General features: G+C 45.2%; 1 protein-coding gene across 1 annotated transcript in view; it reads right to left on the minus strand.

The window, feature by feature from the left end:
- Positions 1 to 13,904: 13,904 nt before the first annotated feature.
- Positions 13,905 to 26,046, minus strand: part of MRPL45 (mitochondrial ribosomal protein L45) — a 41,197-nt gene continuing 29,055 nt past the window's right edge. Inside the window, exons 5-8 of the mRNA XM_069751708.1 lie at positions 17,614 to 17,662; positions 17,382 to 17,531; positions 14,290 to 14,460; positions 13,905 to 14,203 (exon numbers count right to left, since the gene is read on the minus strand). Of these exons, the coding sequence (XP_069607809.1) occupies positions 14,105 to 14,203; positions 14,290 to 14,460; positions 17,382 to 17,531; positions 17,614 to 17,662 (469 nt within the window). The 3' untranslated portion in view covers positions 13,905 to 14,104. The remainder of the gene's footprint in view (positions 14,204 to 14,289; positions 14,461 to 17,381; positions 17,532 to 17,613; positions 17,663 to 26,046) is intronic.

The raw sequence follows: 26,046 nt of genomic DNA on the forward strand, positions 1-26,046 counted from the left end.
AGCGTGATCAATGCATTTTATATTTCCAAAGCCTATTTAAAGGCTCCCTAGAGACACACCTGTGTCTTGGTATTGTTTTAAGACTTGTAGTAACTCTCTTAGTTTTCAGTGTACAAGTCAAGTCCACAGTCATCAGGACGTCTCCTGCTTGGCTGAGGTTTCCAGTACCTGAGTTACTTGTCTGCTGTCTCCAGTAACCTTGCTACCCACCTGCCTGCGGTTTCCAGTATCGCTACCTATTTGTCTGTCATTTCCAGTTCCCTTCTTACCTGTCTTCTTTGAAGCAACTTTCCCAGTGAACCCCTTATACTTCTCTTAACAATTATTTTGTCTACAGAACACTTCATTAGGGAGAATATCAGTTTTACTTTGAGCAAAGCCTCATAGATCTGGTCATAATAGAAAGCAGTCATAAACCCCCCAATATACTGTAGGTTAGATTTAAGTAAGTGAAACTCACGAGTAATAGCCAAACCCCTAATATTTATTGGGCTTCCCAACTCTATCCATATATGTCACAGAAGGAAAGGATCAGGCAGATAGAATACAAAATCCCGATCCTTATTTTCTTTGTGAAATAGGGTGTCTGGAAGCAGATTTCTCCTCCCTCTCATAACATAGTAATACTAGGAAGAGGAAAACGTTCACATTTATGGGGGAGTCAAGATGAATAGTTTAGCTAACAGCTATATAAGATGTATGGTGGTCAGCTTTATCTTCAATCAATGTTTATTAGTTTTTAATATCTTTGTTATGCAAATTAGCTCTCACAGTACAAAAGAAACTACATTATATCCCAAGTACCATCGAGGAGAGATATCTACCCTATAAGTCAATGTCTGACCCTTTATCGATCCTTTCAACTGGCCAGTGATAAACGCTAACACAAAAATTTCTGTGCAGAAAGCCTGCTTCAGGGTGTGTTCCCTTCATCAGTGCAGAGCAGTGCCTGTCTGGCTGAGTGTGATATCCATGACACAATGTTGGGGAGGGATTGATTACTGCATCATTTTGTCCCTTAGACTCCATACCCAGCTGGCTCTTTAAAGAAAACCAGTACATTCCACATGTTGCCTCAAGGGCGTCACACTCAGCTAAACAGACTGTTGTACACTGATGAGGGGCAATAGCTATTGTGACTGAAAAACAGAGCTATGACCCAAATATCTGGATGGAAAGAGAGATGTGGCCAAGCACAGCAATAGAAAGATTATGTCAATACATAAGGTGGAGGGGTGTCAGAGTATACCTACTGGCACGTATTACGACAAAGCCAAGGAGTGCTGTAAAAGGTCATGGGGGAGTGCAGGAAGGATCCCACACGTATCGCTGAGACACGCACTTCATCAAGGGAATGTGGTCTAATGATTACACATCAAACCTATATATGCATAATTTAATGAGCAAAGTACATACCTGTGGTTGTTCCAGGTGGCCCGGAAGGAATCATGACGTGTAACTCTTATCAGAGCAGCATTCACGTTTCAACAATGGATGGCCTGCATGAGCACTACATGGTAGGCACGGAGAAGCAGGCCGCCAAAGGCAGAAGTTACCTGTAGTGTAGGGCAAAGCGAAATTGCCTTGCCCAAACTTAACAGTGCGCATACGCAGCACAGAAAGAGGACAGAGCCTCCCAGTGTAATCATTGCTTAACTGTGCATCCGTGCTCGGCATTGGTGATACCACACTGACATTTAGTAAGAGGGCATTATAATTAGCGTAATAAATTGTTGCAGTATAGAGTGTCTAGAGACGTTATTGTAGACACTACAAAGGGGGTCATATCGAAGAAATTTTATCACTATCATGAAGTACAATATGTTGCGAAAAAATAATCTCAGAAACCATGGGATTCGTTGAAGTGTTCCAGAGTTATTGCCACATAAAGTGACACTGGTCAGATTTGTAAAATTTGGCTAGGTGAAAACAGGTTTGGGGGAAAGGAGTTCACAACCCCATGCAATAATATCCCTATTATATGCACCGCAGTACACACAAACAGATGTTAGGAAATAATTCCTCTGATAAGATAAACAACAATAGTATCTAGAGAAACCAATAATAATACATAATCATACCTATAATACATATAAATGAACATAAACCCATGTGTTATATGTGTTATTCAAAACTCGTGGTGTACACAAGGGGAAGTAGCGAGATAAATTATTCCCAAAATGAAATCACCAATTGGTATATCGATATATGGTGCCCAAAATAAAGTTGCAGATATCATGTATATGCACCTATTGCATTAGATACTGAGGAGATATACAGTGGGTACGGAAAGTATTCAGACCCCTTTAAATTTTTCACTCTTTGGTTCATTGCAACCATTTGGTAAACTGAGCCCCCCGTTTGAGGGGTAAGTCCCTGGATATCCTTGGGACTTACCTGCTGGAGAGGAGCAGCACTACGACAGCATCAAACGGGCCCTGATCCAGCAGTTCAACCTCACCCCAGAGTCTTACCGCAGGAAGTTCTGGAGCCTGCTGAGTGGCCCAAAGGACACCTGGGCCGACCACATGCGGGCCCTTATGAGAGCTGCCGAGCACTGGACCAAGGGTCTGGAGCTCACCACCCACCAGGAGATTCAGGAGCTGTTTGTCACAGAACAATTCCTGCCCTGAGGACCGCCAGCAGTTCCTCAGTGACCGAAAAACAAAGGGGGCCTCTGCTACAGCCACCCTGGCGGATGAATACTACTACTAATAATAATCTTTATTTTTATATAGCGCTTACATTTTCCGCAGAGTTTTACAGATTGCACACATTATCATCACTGTCCCTGATGGGGCTCACAATCTAAGTTCCCTATCAATATGTCTTTGGAATGTGGGAGGAAACTGGAGTACCTGGAGGAAACCCACGCAAACACGGGGAGAACATACAAACTCCATGCAGATGTTGTCCTTGGTGGGATTTGAACCCAGGACTCCAGCGCTGCAAAGCAAGTGCTAACCACTGAGCCACCGTGTTGCCCTACGCCAGTAATAGGGCAACTGAAGCCAAGAGGGCTGCCAGCAGCACCTGGAGAGGGTGTAAGACCAATCCTGCCCGATTTCCCCTGCCCTGAGAATGCAGGGGGCGCACCCCTCTGCTCCCCTCTCCAGGTCAGGGGTGGAACCCTGCCGATGTCAATGCAACCAACCAGGGCACTTCAAGGCCATGTGTCCCCAGCGCCATAAGGCCCTTTGCCCGTTCCAGTGTTTTGTGTGTGGGACTGGGTGGCGGTAGGTCCCTTGACAATTACCAACCCATCACCATCGGCCACGCAGCGGTCATGGGACTGCGGGACACCAGCGCTGAGTTGACCCTTATACTGCCTGAGGTGGTGTCACCCTGGGATTTCGTACCCAGAAAACCCCTTCTCTGGGATTGGAGGCGTTGAACTGGCACTGCCCATTTCCAAGGTGTATTTGGACTGGGGCGCCAGGAAGGGAATGTGGGAGGTGTGGGTATCAGCAAATATTCCCGCCAATGTTTTGCTTGGGAACGATTTGGGGTGGCTAGTGTCCCAGTATGTGGGCACTGAACCCCCAAGTTTGGCTTCCATAGACTCTCTGTCCACTGCTAATGCCGTTGATATATTGAATGTGCCTCCTACTGTGGAGGGGAATGCGAAATCTGAAACTTTCCCATACACTGACACTATATGCACAGGGAAGGCAGCTGTGACAGGGATAGGTGTGAAGATGCCCTCAGGTGTGATCAGCCAGTGTGCTGGGATCTATTGTACTCCAGTGGGAAGAGACAGGGGGCATGGAGCTGCTGGAGGCGGCTCAGAGTTGCAGGGGGGCTGCCACGGGTACTGCAGGGCCCCTAGGGATCGCTAAAACCAAGGCCAAGCTAGCCCAGCATTTCTTCTGGTCTAAAATGGGGGCCGATGTGGCTGCCTACTGCCGTTCGTGTGACACCTGTCAGAGGCTGGGGAATGCGGGGCCGCACCCCAAAGCCCCAATGGTACTCTGCCCATCATTGAAGAGCCTTTCAAGAGGGTAGCTGTGGATTTCGTTGGACTGCTGTCCATTTCCAGCTGCTCTGGAAAATACTTCATACTGACGGTAGTAGATTATGCAACTCGGTACCCGGAAGTGGTAGCTTTGTCTTCCATTCAGGCCAACAAGGTAGCTACAGCCTTACTGGAGATTTTCTTCCTGGTGGGGTTACCCCAGGAAATGCTTACTGACCGAGGGACCTAGTTATTGTCGCAGCTGATGGAGTCCCTCTGTAAGCAAATACATGTGCAACATCTGGAGACCAGCCTGTACCACGCACAGAGTAATGGCCTGTGCGAGTGGTTCAATGGCACCTTAAAGCAGATATTTAAGATGTTGGTCGACTGCCATGGGATAATTGGGAGCGATACCTCCCACACCTGTTATTTGCCTACCAGGAGGTTCCACAGGCCTCAACGGGATTCTCCCCCTTTGAGCTCCTGTATGGGCGATGTGTTCGGGGGCCCCTGGCTCTAGTGAAAGAGGCATGGGAAAGGGACTTGGCCACCTCTGGAGTGTCGGTCATAGAGTATGTTGTGCGCTTCTGGGACAAGATGATTGGCTTGATGCGGATGGTGCATGACAATATATCCCAAGCCCAGACTGATCAGAATGATTGCGAGAGGACCTACCAGAAACTGTGGGTACTGGTCACCCTGGACCACGCCTGTGGAAGGAGGAAGGCCTTCCACGTGAACACGATGAAGGCCCATCATGAAAGTGAGGCCTGCGGCCTCCCCGTGTGCAACCTTCCTGAGGAAGGAGAGGCAGAAACCCTCCTGGATCTGCTCACCAAGGCGGGTGGCTCCATTGAGGATGTGAAGGTTGGCAACCAGCTCTCGGAGGACCAATGGTCCCAGCTGGGAGTCACCCTACACCCCTTCCGGGGGCTGTTCAGCAGCCTGCCCGGAAGGACTGAGACAGCCGTCCATGATGTGAACACCGGGAATCACCCCCCTAACTGGCGTTCAGCATATCGGGTCTCACTCGAGGTGCAGCAGCACATGCGCTAAGAGATTGATGAAATGCTGTAGCTGGGGATGATCCAAGCTTCCAGCAGCGCGTGGGCTTTGCCCATTGTCCTCGTCCCCAAAAAAGGGCCGAACAACCTGGTTCTGCGTGGACTACAGGGGGCTCAACGCTGTGATGGTCACTGATGCGTTCCTCATGCCACGCATCGATGACGTGCTCGACCAGTTGGGCAGGGCCAAGTACCTGACCATCATGGATCTGAGCCGGGGATATTGGCAGATTCCCCTGATCCGTGAGGCATGGGAACGCTCTGCCTTTATTACCCCTTTTGGACTGTACGAGTCCACTGTAATGCCCTTCGGCATGAAGAATGCCCCTGCCACTTTTCAGCAGATTGTCAACACACTGCTCAAGGGACTTAAAGGGTACGCGGCTGGCAACCTAGATGATATTGCGATCTTCAGTCCCAACTGGGAGGATCACCTGGAGCATCTGGCGCAGGTGCTTGGGCGGAACCAATGGGCAGGTTTGGCCATCAAGCCGAAAAAATGCTAGCTAGGCATGAGCGAGTTCCTCTACCTGTGTCGCCGGGTAGGTGGGGAAGGGTTCTGAAGCCAGAGCCTGGGAAAGTGGATGCTATTGCATCCTGGCCCACCCCCAGGACCAAGAAGCAGGTGATGTCCTTCTTGGGGACCGCCGGGTACTACGGAAGATAAGTCCCACACTATAGTACCCTGGCAAAGCCCCTGATGGATCTCACCAAGAAGCAGCTGCTCGTTGCAGTTGACTGGACAGTCCCCTGTGAGACAGCTTTCCAGGCGCTCAAAAACGCTCTCTCTAGCTTTCCAGTACTACAAGCTGCTGACTTTGAACGGCCGTTTGTAGTATAGACTGACGCCAGTGACTTTGGCCTCGGTGCTGTGCTCAGTCAGGTTAACTCAGCGGGCCAGGAACATCCCGTCTTGTACCTGAGCAGGCAGCCATTGCCGAGGGAGGTGACCTACTCCACAATGGAAAAGGAATGCCTGGCAATTGTATGGGCCCTGCAGCGTCTGCAGCCCTACTTATACGGGCGCCACTTCACCGTGGAGACGGACCACAACCCCCTCAGCTGGTTACACACGGTCTCCGGGACGAATGGGAGGTTGCTACACTAAGCCTCGCACTCCAGCAGTACCTCTTCACCATTCTCCACAAAAGGGGGCGTGACCATGGGAATGCTGATGGGCTGACCCAGCAAGGGGAGGTTGCGGAAAGTTGCACGGGGGAACATAGGAATGCGATACCCCCTAGCGCCCTCTAAAGCGGGGAAGTATGAGGGACGAGGGAGACTCCATTTTGGATTTATTAATTCAGGCTCAATATATTGTCCAGAGATCTTCCTCCACTCCTGAAGTGGCCCCCCATCAAATTGTTTTCCCACCTTTATCAAAAGGGTTGGAATAGGGCAGTGAGAGACAGCCCACGTTGAGTGGGGGTGCCAAAATCATTTCTAGGGTGCCAACCTCCACAGCTAGGCAAGTGTAAACTAGGCCTAGTGTAGGTACCTACAGGTAAGTATATCCTAGGTCACGTAATTTTTGGTATATACCTTTTTTTCCTACCGGGCTGGTGTTTTTTTATTAGGTTATTAAAAGTTAAATTTTAATGGAAATATATGTACATATACTTTATTAGATTTCCTTCTAGATTTTAAATTTTTTTGACTAAATGAAGGGGCCCTCCACCCTTGGGATAAGTGTTGTGAATTCCGCTCTTGGGCTCCCTCCGGTGGTTGTAAGTGGCACTTTTGTGAGTTCTGCTCTTGGGCTCCCTCTTGTGGTTTCAAGTGGTATGGCTGCTCCTTGGACTTAGCTGTCTTCAGCTGCTTCCACTGATCGTCTTTTCTGCTCGGCTATTTATGCCTGGTTCTGTCCTTCAGCCAGTGCCACTTGTAAATGTTCCTGGTTGGATTCACATCTCTTTGGAGTTCCCTGTTATCCTGACCAGTTCTGCAAAGCTAAGTTTTTGCTTGCTCTTTTCTGTTCACAGTTTGTGGACTTATCCGTTCTGTGCTTCTATGTTTGTCCAGCGTTATCAGTATGAATTCTGTCTTGCTGGAAGCTCTGGGAAGCAGATTTACCCTCCACACCTTTAGTCAGGTGTGGAGATTTTTAGTAAACTCTGCGTGGATTTTTGTAGTGTTTTATACTGACCGCACAGTATTCCATCCTGTCCTATCTATCAAGCTAGACTGGCCTCCTGTGCTCATCCTGGTTTCATTCTGTGTATGTCTTTTCCCTCTCCACTCACAGTCATTATTTGTGGGGGCTAATCTATCCTTTGGGAATTTTCTCTGAGGCAAGATAGCTTTCCTGCTTCTATCTTTAGGGGTAGTTAGCTCTTAGGAGCATGCCACGGCTACTTCTAGTGTTGTGTTGAGCTTAGGGACTGGGGTCAGTACAGTTACCACTTCCTTCAGAGCTCGTTCCATGTTGCTCCTAAACCACCGTATCATAACAGATAAGTACACAATTCCCAAAAGGACAGAACTTTACCATATGGGCAGAGAATTAAGGTACCTTCACACTGAACAACATTACAACGATAACGATAGCGATCCGTGACGTTGCAGCATCCTGGATAGCAATATCGTTGTGTTTGACACGCAGCAGCGATCTGGATCCTGCTGTGACATCGCTGATCGGAGCTGAAAGTCTGGAACTTTATTTCGTCGCTGGATCACCCGCTGACATCGCTGAATCGGCGTGTGTGACGCCGATCCAGCGATGTGTTCACTGGTAACCAGGGTAAATATCGGGTTACTAAGCGCAGGGCCGCGCTTAGCAACCCGATGTTTACCATGGTTACCATTGTAAATGTAAAAAAAAAAACAAACACATACTCACATTCCGGTGCCTGTCACGTCCCCGGCGTCCGCTTCCCTGCACTCCTCCTGAATCCTGTGTCAGCGCCGGCCGGCCGTAAAGCAGAGCACAGCGGTGACGTCACCGCTCTGCTTTATGGTCAGCGCTTACACAGGATGCAGGAGGAGTGCAGGGAAGCGGACGCCGGGGACGTGACAGGCACCGGAATGTAAGTATGTGTTTTTTTTTTCTTCACATTTACAATGGTAACCAGAGTAAACATCGGGTTACTAAGCGCGGCCCAATGTTTACCCTGGTTACCCAATGTTTACCCTGGTTACCCGGTGACTTCGGCATCGTTGGTCGCTGGAGAGCTGTCTGTGTGACAGCTCTCCAGCGACCACACAAGGACTTTCCAACGATCACGGCCAGGTCGTATCGCTGGTCGTGATCGTTGGAAAGTTGCTGAGTGTGACGGTACCCTTAGAGGCCACATGTTAATGAAGGCAAGGAGGAGCAGAGCTGGGACCCCCTGCTGTCTTTTGTGCAAGGTGGCCCACATCAAGGGAAAGCTCTAGACAGAGCATCACCGACATCTAGAGATGAATTATGAGTACCATGCATCTCAGGGTGAGGTCCAACATACCATCAGAACCCTGGGAGCCCTCCGAACACACCCCTGCATCTCATATTTCTCTAGCTGTCAGAGATACCGAGCTATTGAGACTGGCTCTCCAGAACCATTTAGCTGACCAAAGCTTGTACTCTCCATATCTATCCAGCCCCAAAGAACCCGTTGAGACGTCAGTCGTCCCGTTTGGACCACCTCCTAGGAAGTTATTATTATTATTTATTGTTATGAAAGTTATGACCCATCCTAGTTATTGGGAAGTATTTCAGCTAGGAGATCATGAGAGGAGAATTTAGTCCAACCCAGAGGGGTGGTGGCGAGTATGGGAGGGGGCGAGCTAGGAGATAAAAAGCTAGCGACACAACTTTAGCCGTTGTCTTTGTTCTGCCATGGAAGCCACGTCATGTCACGTGTGGAGATGGACCAGAAACTAAGAAGGTGCCTGTGGATACGAGAGCTTCCCTTCATCCACAAGTGATAAGAAATGGTAACGTGACACATACAGCTAACTGCTATCCCCAACCTGTACCCTACTTTTATCTGTACTTAAGGCTGTAATATCTGTATATTACTCTGTATATATTTGTAGTATCTAGTTTGGCAATTAAAATATCAATTAATTTTGGGTTGCTCTTTTAACTTGAAACCTGATTTCCCACGTCCGTGAGTTCGGCTAGTACTTATATGCTACCTGGAGTTGGTTTCTGACCGAATATAAGCTTGTTTAAGGATCGGGCTTATATCTAACGAGCATACCGTTTTGGTGTTAATTGGGGGATCCTGGCAGTGATGGATCGAAGGTTTATATATATATTCTCGGCCTGGCACTGGTGATATATATACTGCCCTCACTGCAGAGTGCCCCAGTTCGTGACAGGGCAGCCTCTCCGGCGACTACTTATTCTAGGTGCAGTTCCCTGACTGACCTGAGGGTAAAGGGGCGCAATAGAGCTGTCTTTATAAGCTCTTCACAGATTGGTGACGGCGGAGGAATATCCGTATACCCCGGCTCTCCTCTCTTATGTGTTTTCCTAACATTTATCATTGGGCCTTCTGTCTGAATACTCTAGCACCACAATGCACACTGATGTTTATTAAGAAAAAAAATGGACATTTTAAACGTTTAATTTTTATGCACTTCAAATTCTAAAGATGTTCTTGAGGTGAAGGTGACATGAGCGAACAAGTGATGAGATGTAGGGACTGAAAGAAAGACTTAAGTCAAATATGACCCCAAGGCAGCGGGTGTGCTGCTGAGGAGTAATGGTAGAACCAACACGGATATGGCAATACTTGGTTTGGGAAGGTTAGTAGAGAGAGGAAACACAAGGAGTTCAGTTTTTGACACATTCAGTTTTAGAGAGGGAGGACATGATGTTAACGACAGCAGAAAGACAATCATAAGTATTATGTAGTAATGCAGGGGTGAAGTCAGGAGACGGTGTGTATAATTGGGTGTCATCAGCCTCAAGATTTTACTGCAAACCGAATCTAATGATGGTTTGTCCAGTAGTGGCAGTATATTGGGAGAAGAGGAGACCTAGGACTGAATCCTGAGGAACCCCAACTGTAAGGGGAAGAGAAGAGGAAAAGGAGCCAGCAAAAGATACAGTGATTAGACAGGAATGGACCAAGCGTTCCAGTTTAGAGATGAAGGGGAGATTAGAGACTGGTCTATAGTTAGCAGCACATTTCTGGTTGAGGGATTTTTTTTAAAGTAATGGGTGTATACTTGCATGTTTAAAAGAGGAAAGAAAGATACCATATAAGAGAGAGAAATTAAATATTTTAGTTAGGTGAGTGGTGACAGCCAGGAAAGGGACTGAAGTAGATGTGAGGGAATAGGGTAACTGGTGCAGGTATTATGTCGAGAAGATTCGAAGAGCCTAATAGCTTCTCTTCCGTGACCAGTTCAAAGACAGAAGTGAGCTAGATGAAGTGCAGGAGGGAAGAGAATAAATGATATTTAGGGATTGGGAGAAAATTTCCTGTCAGACATGGTCAATTTTTTTCTTTCAAATTATTGGCCATATCGTCAGCACTGAGGTTGGTGGTCTAGGCCTGCACTCTTGAAATGAGGAGGAAATGAAAAGAGTCTTTTAGGATTGTTGAATAGGGAGGTGATGAAGGTGTTGAAGTAGGCTTGTTTGGAGAGGGGAAGGGCAGTTGTATGTTTTAAGCATAAACTTATAATGGATTAAATATTCGGCCAGATAGGATTTTCTCCACAGACGTTCAGCGCACCTAGAGCACCGATGGAGAAAATGTGTTTTCAGCGTGTGCTGGGAATGCCGCCGTCTGTGCCAAGTTGTTCTATGTGTAGGAGGTAAAGATTCAAACAGGGCACTTTGCAGTGTTTCGTTATATAGATGGGCACATAGCTAGCACCTGACAGCTATCTGTTGTGCATCGTTAAAATAAACTCCAGACATGTTTTTGAGCCTAAAGTAAGTCCTTGGTATTTCTTAAATGGGTTATTCCACAACAAACGTTGCTTACCTATCAAAAGGATAGAAGATAAATGTGTGATTGGCACTAATTATTAGTAAAGGGGTCCTATGGTTCCAATTAAACTCCTCTGAAATAGTGTTGTGGACTTTGTGATTATATATAATTGTTGTGAAATAACACCTTTAACCCCTTAACGGCAAATGACGGACAGAGCACGACATGAGCAGGTGTCAGTTCCCACACCATGACATGCTATGTTCGTTATGCATTTATCTGCCACTGCGTGTAAACACTGAGGATATGTGCACACATTGCGGATTTTGCTGCGGATTTTGCTGCGGATCTGCAGCTGCGGGTCCGCAGCAGCTTTCCATGCGTTTACAGTACCATGTAAACCTATGAAAACTGCAATTCGCAGTGCACATGCTGCGGAAAAAAAAGCGCGGAAACGCTGCGGGTTACATTCCGCAGCATGTCAATTCTTTGTGCGGATTCCGCTGTGGCTTACACCTGCTCCACAATAGGAATCCGCAGGTGTAAAACCGCAGGTTGAATCCGCACAAAATCCGCATAAAAAACGCGGTAAATCCGCAGGTAAAACGCAGTGCCTTTCACCTGCGAATTTGTGAAATCCGCTGCGGAAAAATCCGCAGCCCTCAAAAATACGTGTGCACATACCCTGACAGTTCCATGCCGACAGTTGAACGGCACAGGAAGAGGTGCAAGGTGTGAGGCAGTGACAGGTGTTATATGCGAGGGTCGCTATGTGTCCTCTAGGATGGGCCCATGATCAAAGAGTCATTTTAAAAAACCCTGCAGCAAAGGGTTGGGTGTGTCAGTCTTGGTTTGTAAACTTGCAGAGCCGGTGGCTCTGCAAAGCTCAGCCTGTGTGAACTAACACTGAGTCAAGCAAAGCCAAAAGGCCTGGCACTCCTCAGCGTAGCACAGTTAAAAACCAATTCCCGACTTGCTGGTTTTTGTTCATTCTACCTCCCAAAAATTGGAATAGAAAGTGATCAAAAAATGTCATCTGCCTGAAAATGGTACCAATAAAAATGTCAACCCAACCAACAAAAAACAAACCCTCTCATGACTGTCAGCAGAAATATGGAAGCTACAGCTCACAAAATATATGGTATCGGTGTTTCAGCACAAATTGCACAACAAGTTGTATGGTGCATTTTATCCTGTTACCCTTGTAAAAATAAAAAAAATTGGGAGCTAAAAACATTTTTGTGGGAAAAATGTGATTTTTTTTTTGATTTTCACGACTGCGTTATAAATTTTTTTGAATCACCTAAGGGCTCAAGGTGCTCACCATACATCTAGGTACATTCCTTGAGGGGTCTATTTTCCAAAATAGTGTAACTTCTGAAGGGTTTCCATTGTTTATGTTCATCAAGAGCTCTCCAAACCCAACATGGTGTCCGCTCTCGATTCCAGCCATTTTTGTTTTTAAACAGTCAAATGATGCCCCCTTAACAGCCCTGCCGTGCACCTAAACAGTGATTTTCCCCCCACATATGGGGTATCTGCCTACTCAGGAGAAATTGCACATCAACATTTAGGGTCCATTTGCTTCTGTTACCCTTGTGAGGTCACCTCAGTTCAGCCCGGCTGGGAATGCAGCCTCAGTGACTGGAGGTAATCTCGATGACGTCACCACTTGTCACTGAGGCTGCGCTCGCAGCAGCTCGTTCACCAGTGGTTCTCAGCCTGGACGGTCTCATCTTGGCACAGTCCACGTTGAAAACTGTTTATCCCCCAGACATGGATTACGGCGTGGGACAGAACGATGGATAGGTGATGGATATTGTTGTTTCTTTATTTTTGGCTTATTACAGAAGACGAGGGATTCGGTGAATTTAGGCATTAGGTGAGAATAATTGTTGGTTATTTTTAACTAAAAAAGTAAAAGTGTGTTTGATTTTATTTCTAATAAAGGACTTTATTCTGGCTGTGTCGATATTTACCATGTAACTATAGAATTAGTAATAGACGAGTGTCTTATAGACGCCTCTCCATTAGTAATCCGTGGGCTTGATGTCACTGGACAATACAAAGGTGACATCAACCCCACAAATATGAATCCCACTTGCCACCGCTACAGGGCAAGTGGAAAGAGCCAGGCAAAGCGCCAGAATTGGCGCATCTAATAGCGCCTTTTCTGAGTGGCTGCGGGCTGCTGTTTTTAGGCTGAGGGGGGGCCAACATCCAACACTCCCTAACAGCCTGAGAATACCAGACCCCAGCTGTCTGCTTTGGCAAGGCTGGTTGTCAAAAATGGGAAGACCCCCATGCCATTTTGTTAAATTGTTTATTTAAATAATTAAAAAATACTGCGTAGGGACCCCTCTAATCTTGATAACCAGCCTTGGTGAAGCTGGCAGCTGAGGGTTGCAGCCCCCAGATGTGAGTTTTGCCTGGCTGGTTATCAAAAATATGGGGGATTCCACGCTGCCTTTTTTAAAAAATATTTTTTATTATTTATTGACAGCGCAAGAGCCGGCTGATGAATACTCCCATCAGCCGATCCTGCTCTCACTTTTATTAGCGGCAGCAGGCGTTGACTGATGGGAGCTGTAGTCCCATCAGCTGACACCAATGACCAGAGGTAAACTTTGAATCTCTGATCACAGCTGCTGGCTCATGCTGTATTTTGACAGCGTGGGAACCGCAGCTCTCTGACTGGCAGGGATGATTTCACCGCCGATCAGAAGCGGTGTTTGCAGTGCTGTCATTCACATGGATGTTCAAATGAATGGGGTCGGGGTTAGGGTCAGGGTACTGTTCTGATACCTTAACTTTTTGTAAATGTTCGGCGTAACTCTGACATCCAGGTGTCCGCCCATCTTTAGTTGTAGTAGCTGTATACAATAATATATCATTCAAATTAACTGCTCTCATTAAATCATTTTCTGCAATACATCTTGATCTATTATAACCCAGTGACTTTCAGATTTTATATAAGACACATATATGCCAAGAATCTGGACAACAATCTCAAAATAGCTCAAAACGTTACTTTATTACAAATGTTGCAGATACCAGGGCTTATATAATTATTGTACATAGTATGGGTGTTACAAACAGAATATTTTATACAAGCTAAGGTGCTGCTGTATTATTGTCCTTTGTAGATGTCAAAAGTGCTTACATCTATGTGACGGCTTCAATGCTTAAATTAGGAAGGTACAGTTGTCTTATTTATACCACTGTTTTGGTACGAGTTCCTGTTTTTCCACAGCTACATCTTCCAGCTCCTGCCAGGGTTGTAAAACCGGACCTGGTAACATTACCGTCTATGAAGACAGAAATGGGCAAAAGTTTAAATGTGATATAAACAATGGTTTGAAGAACATGAGCTTAATGGCCGGACTCTACTGACCTTTACAATGGGTTCTTTAGATGGTGCCCAGGAAGGAACTATCTTGCCATGCAACCTCCATGACCCATATGGATTCACCAAGTGACGCTCAAATACCAAATACTCAAGAACATCCCGAGGCTCTTCACTGCCACATTCCACCCGACCAAAGCGATCATAGATGACCAAGGTCTGTAGATAATTCAGACACACAGTAATTGCAAGGAACAAAAAGAATGACCTAATGTATCTCTTTAATGGAGTATTCACACGTTAGTTTTCTTGGCTGAGATTGGAGTAACCATCTACATGGAGGATTAAAGAAAGAACCAAGCAGACAGCGGAATACTATTCCATAGAAGTGAAAAGAAGCTAATAAATCTGTAGAGCACAGCTAGCTGGGATGTTTTCATAATCCTGACCACGTACAGCTATTCTCATTTCAGTCATGAATAACTGATTTAGGAGTACCCCTGTAATAAAGTAATGGTGACAACATAATTTTCTACGCGCAGAACACCATATTATTGTTTACAAGAAACAACACAATTCTCTTGCCCATGGGCCGGGTGTGATATAGCAGTTTGTCTCTATTGTAGTTCTGTACACCATGTACACATGATGAGAGCATTATACTGCCTCTGTACAAATCCCTAGTTAGACCGCACATGGAGTACTGTGTCCAGTTTTGGGCACCGGTGCTCAGGAAGGATATAATGGAACTAGAGAGAGTACAAAGGAGGGCAACAAAATTAATAAAGGGGATGGGAGAACTACAATACCTAGATAGATTAGCTAAATTAGGATTATTTAGTCTAGAAAAAAGACGACTGAGGGGCGATCTAATAACCATGTATAAGTATATAAGGGGACAATACAAATATCTCGCTGAGGATTTGTTTACAGTGGGGCAAAAAAGTATTTAGTCAGTCAGCAATAGTGCAAGTTCCACCACTTAAAAAGATGAGAGGCGTCTGTAATTTACATCATAGGTAGACCTCAACTATGGGAGACAAACTGAGAAAAAAAAATCCAGAAAATCACATTGTCTGTTTTTTTAACATTTTATTTGCATATTATGGTGGAAAATAAGTATTTGGTCAGAAACAAACAATCAAGATTTCTGGCTCTCACAGACCTGTAACTTCTTCTTTAAGAGTCTCCTCTTTCCTCCACTCATTACCTGTAGTAATGGCACCTGTTTAAACTTGTTATCAGTATAAAAAGACACCTGTGCACACCCTCAAACAGTCTGACTCCAAACTCCACTATGGTGAAGACCAAAGAGCTGTCAAAGGACACCAGAAACAAAATTGTAGCCCTGCACCAGGCTGGGAAGACTGAATCTGCAATAGCCAACCAGCTTGGAGTGAAGAAATCAACAGTGGGAGCAATAATTAGAAAATGGAAGACATACAAGACCACTGATAATCTCCCTCGATCTGGGGCTCCACGCAAAATCCCACCCCGTGGGGTCAGAATGATCACAAGAACGGTGAGCAAAAATCCCAGAACCACGCGGGGGGACCTAGTGAATGAACTTCAGAGAGCTGGGACCAATGTAACAAGGCCTACCATAAGTAACACACTACGCCACCATGGACTCAGATCCTGCAGTGCCAGACGTGTCCCACTGCTTAAGCCAGTACATGTCCGGGCCCGTCTGAAGTTTGCTAGAGAGCATTTGGATGATCCAGAGGAGTTTTGGGAGAATGTCCAATGGTCTGATGAAACCAAACTGGAACTGTTTGGTAGAAATACAACTTGTTGTGTTTGGAGGAAAAAGAATACTGAGTTGCATCCATCAAACACCATACCTACTGTAAAGCATGGTGGTGGAAACATCATGCTTTGGGGCTGTTTCTCTGCAAAGGGGCCAGGACGACTGATCCGGGTACATGAAAGAATGAATGGGGCCATGTATCGTGAGATTTTGAGTGCAAACCTCTTTCCATCAGCAAGGGCATTGAAGATGAAACGTGGCTGGGTCTTTCAACATGACAATGATCCAAAGCACACCGCCAGGGCAACGAAGGAGTGGCTTCGTAAGAAGCATTTCAAGGTCCTGGAGTGGCCTAGCCAGTCTCCAGATCTCAACCCTATAGAAAACCTTTGGAGGGAGTTGAAAGTCCGTGTTGCCAAGCGAAAAGCCAAAAACATCACTGCTCTAGAGGAGATCTGCATGGAGGAATGGGCCAACATACCAACAACAGTGTGTGGCAACCTTGTGAAGACTTACAGAAAACGTTTGACCTCTGTCATTGCCAACAAAGGATATATTACAAAGTATTGAGATGAAATTTTGTTTCTGACCAAATACTTATTTTCCACCATAATATGCAAATAAAATGTTAAAAAAACAGACAATGTGATTTTCTGGATTTTTTTTCTCAGTTTGTCTCCCATAGTTGAGGTCTACCTATGATGTAAATTACAGACGCCTCTCATCTTTTTAAGTGGTGGAACTTGCACTATTGCTGACTGACTAAATACTTTTTTGCCCCACTGTATACCAAGGAAGGTGACGGGCACAAGGGGGCATTCTTTGCGTCTGGAGGAGAAAAGGTTTTTCCACCAACATAGAAGAGGATTCTTTACTGTTAGGGCAGTGAGAATCTGGAATTGCTTGCCTGAGGAGGTGGTGATGGCGAACTCAGTATCATTGTATCATACAATTATTAGGTTCTGTAGAAGGACGTAAATCTGGGGATTTATTATGATGGAATATAGGCTGAACTGGATGGACATATGTCTTTTTTCGGCCTTACTAACTATGTTACTATGTTACATTCAGTCTTAGCAGAAGTTGCAAACAGTTGATCGATGGGAATGCCAGACCCTCACCAATCTGATATTAATGATCTATCCTAAGGATTGATCATCAATAAGTATGTCCTAAACAGCCCCTTTAATCAACAATAGATCGAGCCACCTCTTACTCGGAAAGTTGAGGACATCCGATCATTTTGTGCAAGTCCAGCTGTAATCTAGAGATCTCTATAATAAACGTATGGCAGTTATCAAGAAGGAGGAAAGTTTGTGATAATGTGACTATGTACTCTGGATTAACAGGAGTAACAGTTCATCTATGGATGGCTATTTTCTGTCCTCACCTGTTTGCTGTGCATACGGACGGTTACTTGGCCATACAGGTTCCCTTTTGTAACCATTTCTGGACACCGAACCTGCACAACTCTGGGTGGCTCTAAGGACTCCACAAAAGACCAGCGTATTGTACGGTACCTGTTACCACGCACCATCTCCTAGAATACAAAAATGAGAAAATAAGAAAACCCTGGCAAAAATGTCATACATAAAAGCCACACACAAGAATTAATTACTTACCGGATAGCAGCGTTCGGTCACCAGTAAGTGTAACTTATGGCGATTAAACCTGAAAGAGACGAAAGATTTCATGAGGAGGTGATTTTACAAACTGAATAGGATTCTTGTGTGGTTCTCAGGAGCTTCAAAAGGTGAAGATTATTTTGTAAAAATTGGGAGACACTATCTTCTGGAGCGCCCTTGGGAAGCCTAGTCTTATAATCCCTTAACGGCATCCGCCATACATGTATGGCGTAAGTCAGGAGCAGGTGTATGGAACAGGCTCATGGGTTGAGCCCGCCTGATACTCGGCAGATAATGGCTGTGACACACAGCCAGGACCTTAGAAATAATAGGAACAGCATCCAGTCCAGGTGATGAAAAATTTCAATAGTTTTATTCTGCCATAATGCAACGTTTCGACCCAAGAAGGTCTTTGTCCAGCATACATAGTACACATAATGGCAGCCTTATATAGTGTGGTGGCACATGCACACCAATCACTATCAAGGTACCGCCCATTATGAAATACATATAAAATACATAAAAAAAAAAACAAATAACACCAATGATATATGCATCTTAAATCACCGATTTCAAATCAACAAAAGAAACAAACACATACAGTTTATACAACAAACACTTGTTTATATTAACCCTCTGTGTATAAACCTGGCCAATCACAGCCAGGCATTGCAGTTGTCACAGAATCCTAAAGCCTATCGGGCTCAGCTATCTAATATAAACAAAGCCAGAACCTATCATAGTCAAAACATTTCTGGCGCTCAAATCACCTAATGCTAGACCAATCATGAATACTCATTCAATCCAGTGTCACATAAGAGCAACTCCTATTCGTCGCTCTAACCTCCATATCACGAACGCGCAAAGTGTGTGCGGCCGCCGGCGCCAGCACGTCACGTGACCAAGTCACATGACCACACTACCATTCACGGCCGAATAGCTGACAAATCAAAGGAGCGTCATGTTGTCTCCCCAGCAACCCGGGTTCTGCATCTCAGTAGTTTAACACCTTCGTGACTTATTGCATTGTAGAAATAGAAAAGCACCAAGGTAAATTATATCCTCTGGCAGTTATATATTCTAGATAGCCGAGAACTAACCCCATAAATCCTATCCATTATTTATTAGTTTGTCTATATCAACCAGAGACGGGGTTCTTCAGGCACAATAAACCAAAACTAAAATAAATATCAACTCGAGCATCAAATGTCAAAACATGGGACAGAGAGAAGGCATGGGGAAAATTACTTATACAAAAAAACTTCTTTATGCAAAAAACTTCTTTATCGTATCACTGTCATCTTCTGAAGCTCATTCCCCATGTCCTCAATCCACTCCCCTTTGACATCAGCGCCATCTACAAAAGAAACCATATTAATTATCACACACTAAAAATGCATAAAAACATCAAATAACTTAACAAAAATGCCGTCTAAGAGGAAAAGAAGAGGGAATTAGGATATACAAACTTGTAAATTATAATCTACATGAGTCCCCTAGGTTGTAAAGTCCCCAGGGTTGAAATCCATTTCATCTCCTTCAATAATTTGAATCTATCCCCTCCCCTCCTCTATACAGGGACACCATCCATCACCCTGAACCTAAGCTGGTTCACCGAATGTCTGAAATCACTAAAATGTTTGGATACCGGTAAATCCAACAATCTGGTCCTGATCGTGCTTTTGTGCTTGCTTATCCTTGATTTAATCTCCATGATAGTTTCACCAACGTACATAAGCCCACAAGGGCATATCAATAAATATATAACAAAACTCGAAGTGCACGTATATCTATCTCTTATAAAGAATTTCTTACCAGTATGTGGGTGATTGAAACAGTCACCCTTCAACATATTTCCACAGCATGCACACCCTAAACACGGAAAATTACCCCGTTTAGTTGGGCACAAAGTCCTTTGCACAGAACCCTTAAAGGATCCCACATCAGATTTAACAAGTTTATCCTTAAAGGGACACTGTCACCTGAATTTGGAGGGAACAATCTTCAGCCATGGAGGCGGGGTTTTGGGGTTTTTGATTCACCCTTTCCTTACCCGCTGGCTGCATGCTGGCTGCAATATTGGATTGAAGTTCATTCTCTGTCCTCCATAGTACATGCCTGCACAAGGGAAGATTCCCTTCTACGAGGGACCTCCGGAACCTCAGGACCAGGTTTCTCAGGATGAGCTGAATAAAATGCCCGGACTAACCTAACCGCATGGACATCGGCTGCAGGTACCCACATCCTCTCCTCAGGACCGTACCCTTTCCAATGTATTAGATACCGTAGAGACCGGCGAACAAATCAAGAACCCATGACGCTGGCTATCTGGAACTCGAGATTTCCATCAACAAGGACCGGAGAGGGAGGTAAAGGTGATGGATTAGGTGACGCCACAAACCTCTTGAGTAAGGAGCGATGAAAAACATTATGGATCCTAAACGACTGAGGTAAAGCCAGCCGAAATGCAACAGGATTGACGACGGCCACAATCCTATAAGGGCCAATAAACCTAGAGCTCCAATTTCCACGAAGGAACTCTCAGAAACTAAAAGAGCCACCTTGTGCAGCAGTAATACTGCATTCTGACAAGGTGGCTCTTTTAGCTATTGGTGCAGTCAAAGCAGAAATAAAGCGTTTTATAATTTCACAAAAATACCTGTCTTTAGCCCTGGAGGCAGGTCTTAACCCCCCTGCTTCTTTGAGGACAACCAAACCCAATCACCCACACATAGGTCCGGACCTTTCATACTTGTCCGATCAGCCACATTCTTATATCTGTAACTCATCCTCTTTAACTTATCAAGAACCCCTTGCCATACAGACGTGATGGACGAAGATAACCTCTCCTCTTCAGGCACCCCCGAGGAATCATTCCTATTAAAGGAACTGAATTGAGGATGAAAACCATATGCCCCGAAAAACGGGGACTTACCAATGGACTCATGAGTATGGTTGTTTATTGCAAACTCTGCCAACGGTAAGTACTTAACCAAGTCCTCCTGATTTTCTGAAATGAAACACCTGAGATAAGTTTCAAGATTTTGATTTACACGTTCTGTTTGACCATTGGATTGAGGGTGAAAAGCTGAAGAAAACGACAAATCAATCCCCAGCCGGCTGCAAAAAGCCCTCCAAAACTTAGAAATAAACTGCACCCCACGGTCTGACACAATATCTGAAGGAACACCATGTAATCTCACAACCTCCTTGATAAAGATCTGTGCCAGAGTCTTGGCATTAGGTAACGCGGGAAGGGCAATAAAATGTGACATCTTGCTAAATCTGTCAACTACGACTAAAATAACTGTATTACCCTCAGAAACTGGTAAGTCGGTGATGAAGTCTATTGACAAATGGGTCCAAGGTCTATTGGGAATCTCCAGAGGTTGGAGAGACCCAGACGGGCGAGTACGAGGGGTCTTGGAACGCGCACACACACAGCAGCGACATATTCCTGTACATCATGATTTACACCAGACCACGAAAAATGCCGAGTGAGAAGGTCCGTGGTAACTTTACTTCCAAGGTGTCCGGCCAGAACCGAATAATGATGTTCATTAATTACCCTAAGATGAAGATTAGCAGGAACATGAAGTTTACTTAAAGGACAGGCTGCTGGGGCGTCCCCCTGCGCCTCTAGCAACTCTCTCTCAAGATCCGAATTAATTGCGGCGACAATTACACCCTTCTGAAGTATAGGACCTGGCTCACAATTATCCCCACCCCCTGGAAAACAATGGGATAACGCATCAGCCTTGACATTCTTGCTTCCTGGCCTATACGTAATGTAGAAATTGAACCTGGCGAAAAACAGAGACCACCTAGCTTGCCTAGGTGTGAGACGCTTCGCAGATTCTAAATACAACAGATTTTTGTGATCTGTGATCACCATGACTGGGTGAAGTGCTCCCTCCAAAAAATGGCACCATTCTTCAAATGCCCATTTAATTGCCAACAGCTCCCTGTTACCAATATCATAATTCCTCTCAGTAGGAGATTTTTTCGAGAAAAAAGCACATGGACGCCACTTATTCGGAGAAATCCCCTGTGACAATACAGCTCCCACCCCCACCTCAGAGGCATCCACCTCTACCACAAATGGCTGCGTGATGTCAGGCTGTATTAGTATGGGTGCAGTGAAAAAACACTTCTTCAAAGTCTCGAAAGCCTGGCAGGCCGTACTGGACCAGACAGAGAAGTCCCTGCCTCTCTAGGTCATGTCTGTTAAAGGTTTGGCTACTACTAAAAAGTCTTTAATAAATTTGCGATAGTAGTTTGCAAAACCTAAAAACCTCTGTAAGGCCTTAAGGTCCTTAGGACGCTCCCACTCCAAGACCGCCTTGACCTTAGCCGGATCCATACGAAATCCTGTGGAGGATAAGAAATAACCCAAAAACGGAATCTCTTTGACCGCGAACATTCATTTCTCAAGTTTGGCAAATAGTTTATTGTCCCTGAGTACCTGAAGGACCTGCCGTACATGAACATGATGGGACTCGAGGTCTGGGGAATAAATTACGATGTCATCGAGATATAACACCACAAACCTACCTATTAGGTGACTAAGCATATCATTGACAAAGTGTTGAAACAGAGCAGGAGCATTACATAACCCAAAAGGCATGACCAGGTTCTCGTAATGTCCCTCTGGAGTATTAAACGCCGTCTTCCATTCATCCCCCTCCTTCATCCGAATGAGATTATATGCCCCCCCCCCCCCCCCCCCGAGGTCTAATTTAAAGAACCACTTAGCCCCCACAATTTGATTAAAGAGGTCCGGAATAAGAGGGAGCGGGAAAGAATCCCGGACCGTAATTTGGTTTACTTCACGGAAGTCTAAGCATGGGAGTAAACCCAGGTCCTTCTTTACAAAGAAGAACCCAGCAGCAATGGGTGATGACGAGGGTCTGATATGACCCTTGGCCAGACTCTCCGTGATATAGTCCTTCATGGCCTGTCTCTCTGGGGCAGAGATGTTGTATAGCCTACTCTTAGGCAGTTTAGCACCAGGAATGAAACGTATGGTGCAATCATAAGGACGGTGTGGAGGTAGCTCTTGACTCCCCTCCTCAGAGAATACATCCTCAAAATCTGAGATGAACTCTGGCAGAACCTGAGAACTCAACCCGGCCAGCCGAGTGCCCAGGCAATGTTCCTGACAAAACTCACTCCATCTAGTAACCTCCCGAGTCTGCCAGTCTAACACCGGGTTGTGTAACGTGAGCCATGGTAAACCAAGAACTACAGGCGACGGCAAACGCCCCAACACATAACAATCTATTGACTCGGAGTGCAACGCCCCTATTTGTAGGCTCACCCCACGGACGATCTGAGTGAAAGTCCCCTGGCTCAAAGGTGCAGAATCAATAGCTATTATAGGTATGGGTCTAGACAACTCTTGAGTTTTAAACCCCTGTACCTGAACAAATCCAGCATCAATTAAATTAAGCCCTGCCCCAGAGTCCAGGAAGGGAGAGATATTGAGACTACTTTCACCAAGACGAATCTCGGCTGGTAAGAAAAATTGTGGTTTACCTATGGAGGAAACTAGTATACCCGAGTTGCCAACCTCCCCGCAACCCGGGCTCAATAATTTTCCGGCGGTTGTCTTCTAGAAGGACACACATTCACAAAACTACCCCTTCTGCCACAAAAAAAACATGCACCTCCCTTACGCCGTACTACTGCAGCCCCCTTAGAACAAGAAGCGCCACCCAACTGCATAGGTTCTCCTAGAGACTCAGGTTCTGGTGAGTCCAAATCTGAGTTACCCTTGAATAGCGGCGATTCATGAAGTCTCTGGCGCAGGCGGTGGTCCACACAGATCGCAAGAGACATAGCTGCCTCCAGTGTGGTTGGTGTCTCCTGTAGGGCGAAGGCATCTTTTATCTTATCAGATAGTCTCTGATAAAATTGACTGTGGAGTGCAGGGTCATTCCACATTGTGTCAATAGCCCATCTACGAAACTCAGAGCAGTACTCCTCTACTGGCCGGTCTCCCTGTATAAGGTGGCGTATTGTGGACTCAGCGAGGGAGACGCGGTCAGGATCATCATACACTTGACCTAAGGCTCGAAAAAACTCTTCCACAGTCCGTAACGGCAAAGCGTCAGCGGGAAGTGAAAAAGCCCAGGCCTGGGGATCACCTTGTAGGAGCGCTACTACAATTCCAACCCTCTGCTCCTCTGAACCTGAAGTGTGAGGACGCAACCTTAAGTATAATTTACAGGCCTCCCTGAATGTAACAAATTTGTCACGCCCCCCAGAGAATCTGTCAGGTAATGCAATTTTAGGCTCCAGCAAAGCTTGTGGAGGTGTAGCAATTCCTGCAGTGGCCACTGGAGTGCGCTGTACAACCGCCGAGTGGAGGTCAGCCATCTCTAGACTGAGTTGCTGCAATTGTCCAGCTAAAGCAGCAATGGGGTCCATATTGGACCAAGAAAATTTTTATGGTTAGTGATACTGTCACGCCGTTAACGGCGATAAGGGGGCAGGATGGCGTACTGGGACCCACACCTGTCCCTGCCACTATAATGGGGCCCTGACTTTCCCTTATCTCAGAAGTACCTATAATGGTTAGGAGGCCTGAGCCGCCAGCGTATCCCTGTCTCCTGTGCAGGCCCTATCAGTGGCCCCTTCTCCCCCCCCCCCCAAGGGAGGTAGACTGTACCAGTGTATAAATACGACAATTAAACAGGGTATGCAGACAAAGTAACTAAAATCTCAAACTCACCAAGTGCTCACACAACCAGAGGAAACACAGAGAAGGGAAGAGAAGGCAAAAACTAGGAAGGAAAACAGGTTTAACATGCAACCAAAACAGCAGACACCAATCTCTGTAAATAAACCTCCAAGCTCCTAATACCACGCTCCTTCCCACTTCAAGCCAGGCAGCTGAACTGATCACTGACAACAGTTGTAGTCAAAGCTGAGTCTATATAAGAGCAGAGATTACAAAAACCAAATCAGCTGAGAGACCAAGCTCTCAGTAACTTCAGTAACAAGGTTTAACTCCTGCCCTGCTGGCACAAGACAGCCAGGTCAGAATTCAGGAGAAGAGCTTCTGTTCATCGTGTGTGAAAGAGGCCCAGAGCGCTGCGGTTCTCTGGGACCTCTCTGTCGTGGCAGCCCCGTGACAAAAATAATTTCTTCTGAGAATGAACTCCAACAGTGTGAGGACCAACCGTGCACACTCCTGGGCCACGTCCGAGCCCGACAGCACCACATCAACGGCCTGTAGTCCTTTCTCATGTTCAATATAGGTGTATAACGAAACAACATCAAAGGATGCTAGTATAGTATTCTCACTAACTTCAACTTCATTTACGGTATCTTTTCCAAAAAATCACTTGTGTCTCTAATATAGGATATAGCTAATGTAGAAAAATCCCGTAATACTCTATCCAGAAAAATAGCCACCTTATTGAATAGGGAGCCCATCCGTGACACTATTGGGCATCCTGGCAGATTTAATAAATCCTTATGAATTTTGGGCAGTGTATATAGTAAAGGAGTGACAGGTGCCTCAACAAATAGATATTCAGACAGCATCTGATCAATGAGTCCATCCAAAAGAGCTTCATTGATCAGAAGCCGTAATTCCCTCTGAAATCTGGAAGTAGGATCCGCCGACAATCTCTCATAAACTAGCTGATCTGAAAGTTGATTAACCCCTTAGTGACAGAGCCAATTTGGTACTTAATGACCGAGCCAATTTTTGCAATTCTGACCACTGTCACTTTATGAGGTTATAACTCTGGAACGCTTCAACGGATCCCGCTGATTCTGAGATTGTTTTTTCGTGACATATTGTACTTCATGTTAGTGGTAACATTTCTTCGATATTACTTGCGATTATTTATGAAAAAAATGGAAATATGGCGAAAATTTGTACAATTTTGCAATTTTCAAACTTTGTATTTTTATGCCCTTAAATCAGAGAGATATGTCACGAAAAATAGTTAATAAATAACATTTCCCACATGTCTACTTAACATCAGCACAATTTTGGAAACAAAATTTTTTTTTGTTAGGGAGTTATAAGGGTTAAAATTTGACCAGCAATTTCTCATTTTTACAACACCATTTTTTTTTAGGGACCACATCACTTTCGAAGTCATTTTGAGGGGTCTATATGATAGAAAATAATGAAGTGTAACACCATTCTAAAAACTACACCCCTCAAGGTTCTCAAAACCACATTCAAGAAGTTTATTAACCCTTTACGTGCTTCACAGGAACTGAAACAATGTGGAAGGAAAAAATGAACATTTAACTTTTTTTTGCAAACATCTTAATTCAGAACCATTTTTTTTATTTTCACAAGTGTAAAAACAGAAATGTAACCATAAATTTTGTTATGCAATTTCTCCTGAATACACCAATACCCCATATGTGAGGGTAAACCACTGTTTGGGCGCACCGCAG

Source organism: Ranitomeya imitator, chromosome 2, assembly GCF_032444005.1.
Source record: "Ranitomeya imitator isolate aRanImi1 chromosome 2, aRanImi1.pri, whole genome shotgun sequence".
NCBI classification, from domain to species: domain Eukaryota; kingdom Metazoa; phylum Chordata; class Amphibia; order Anura; family Dendrobatidae; genus Ranitomeya; species Ranitomeya imitator.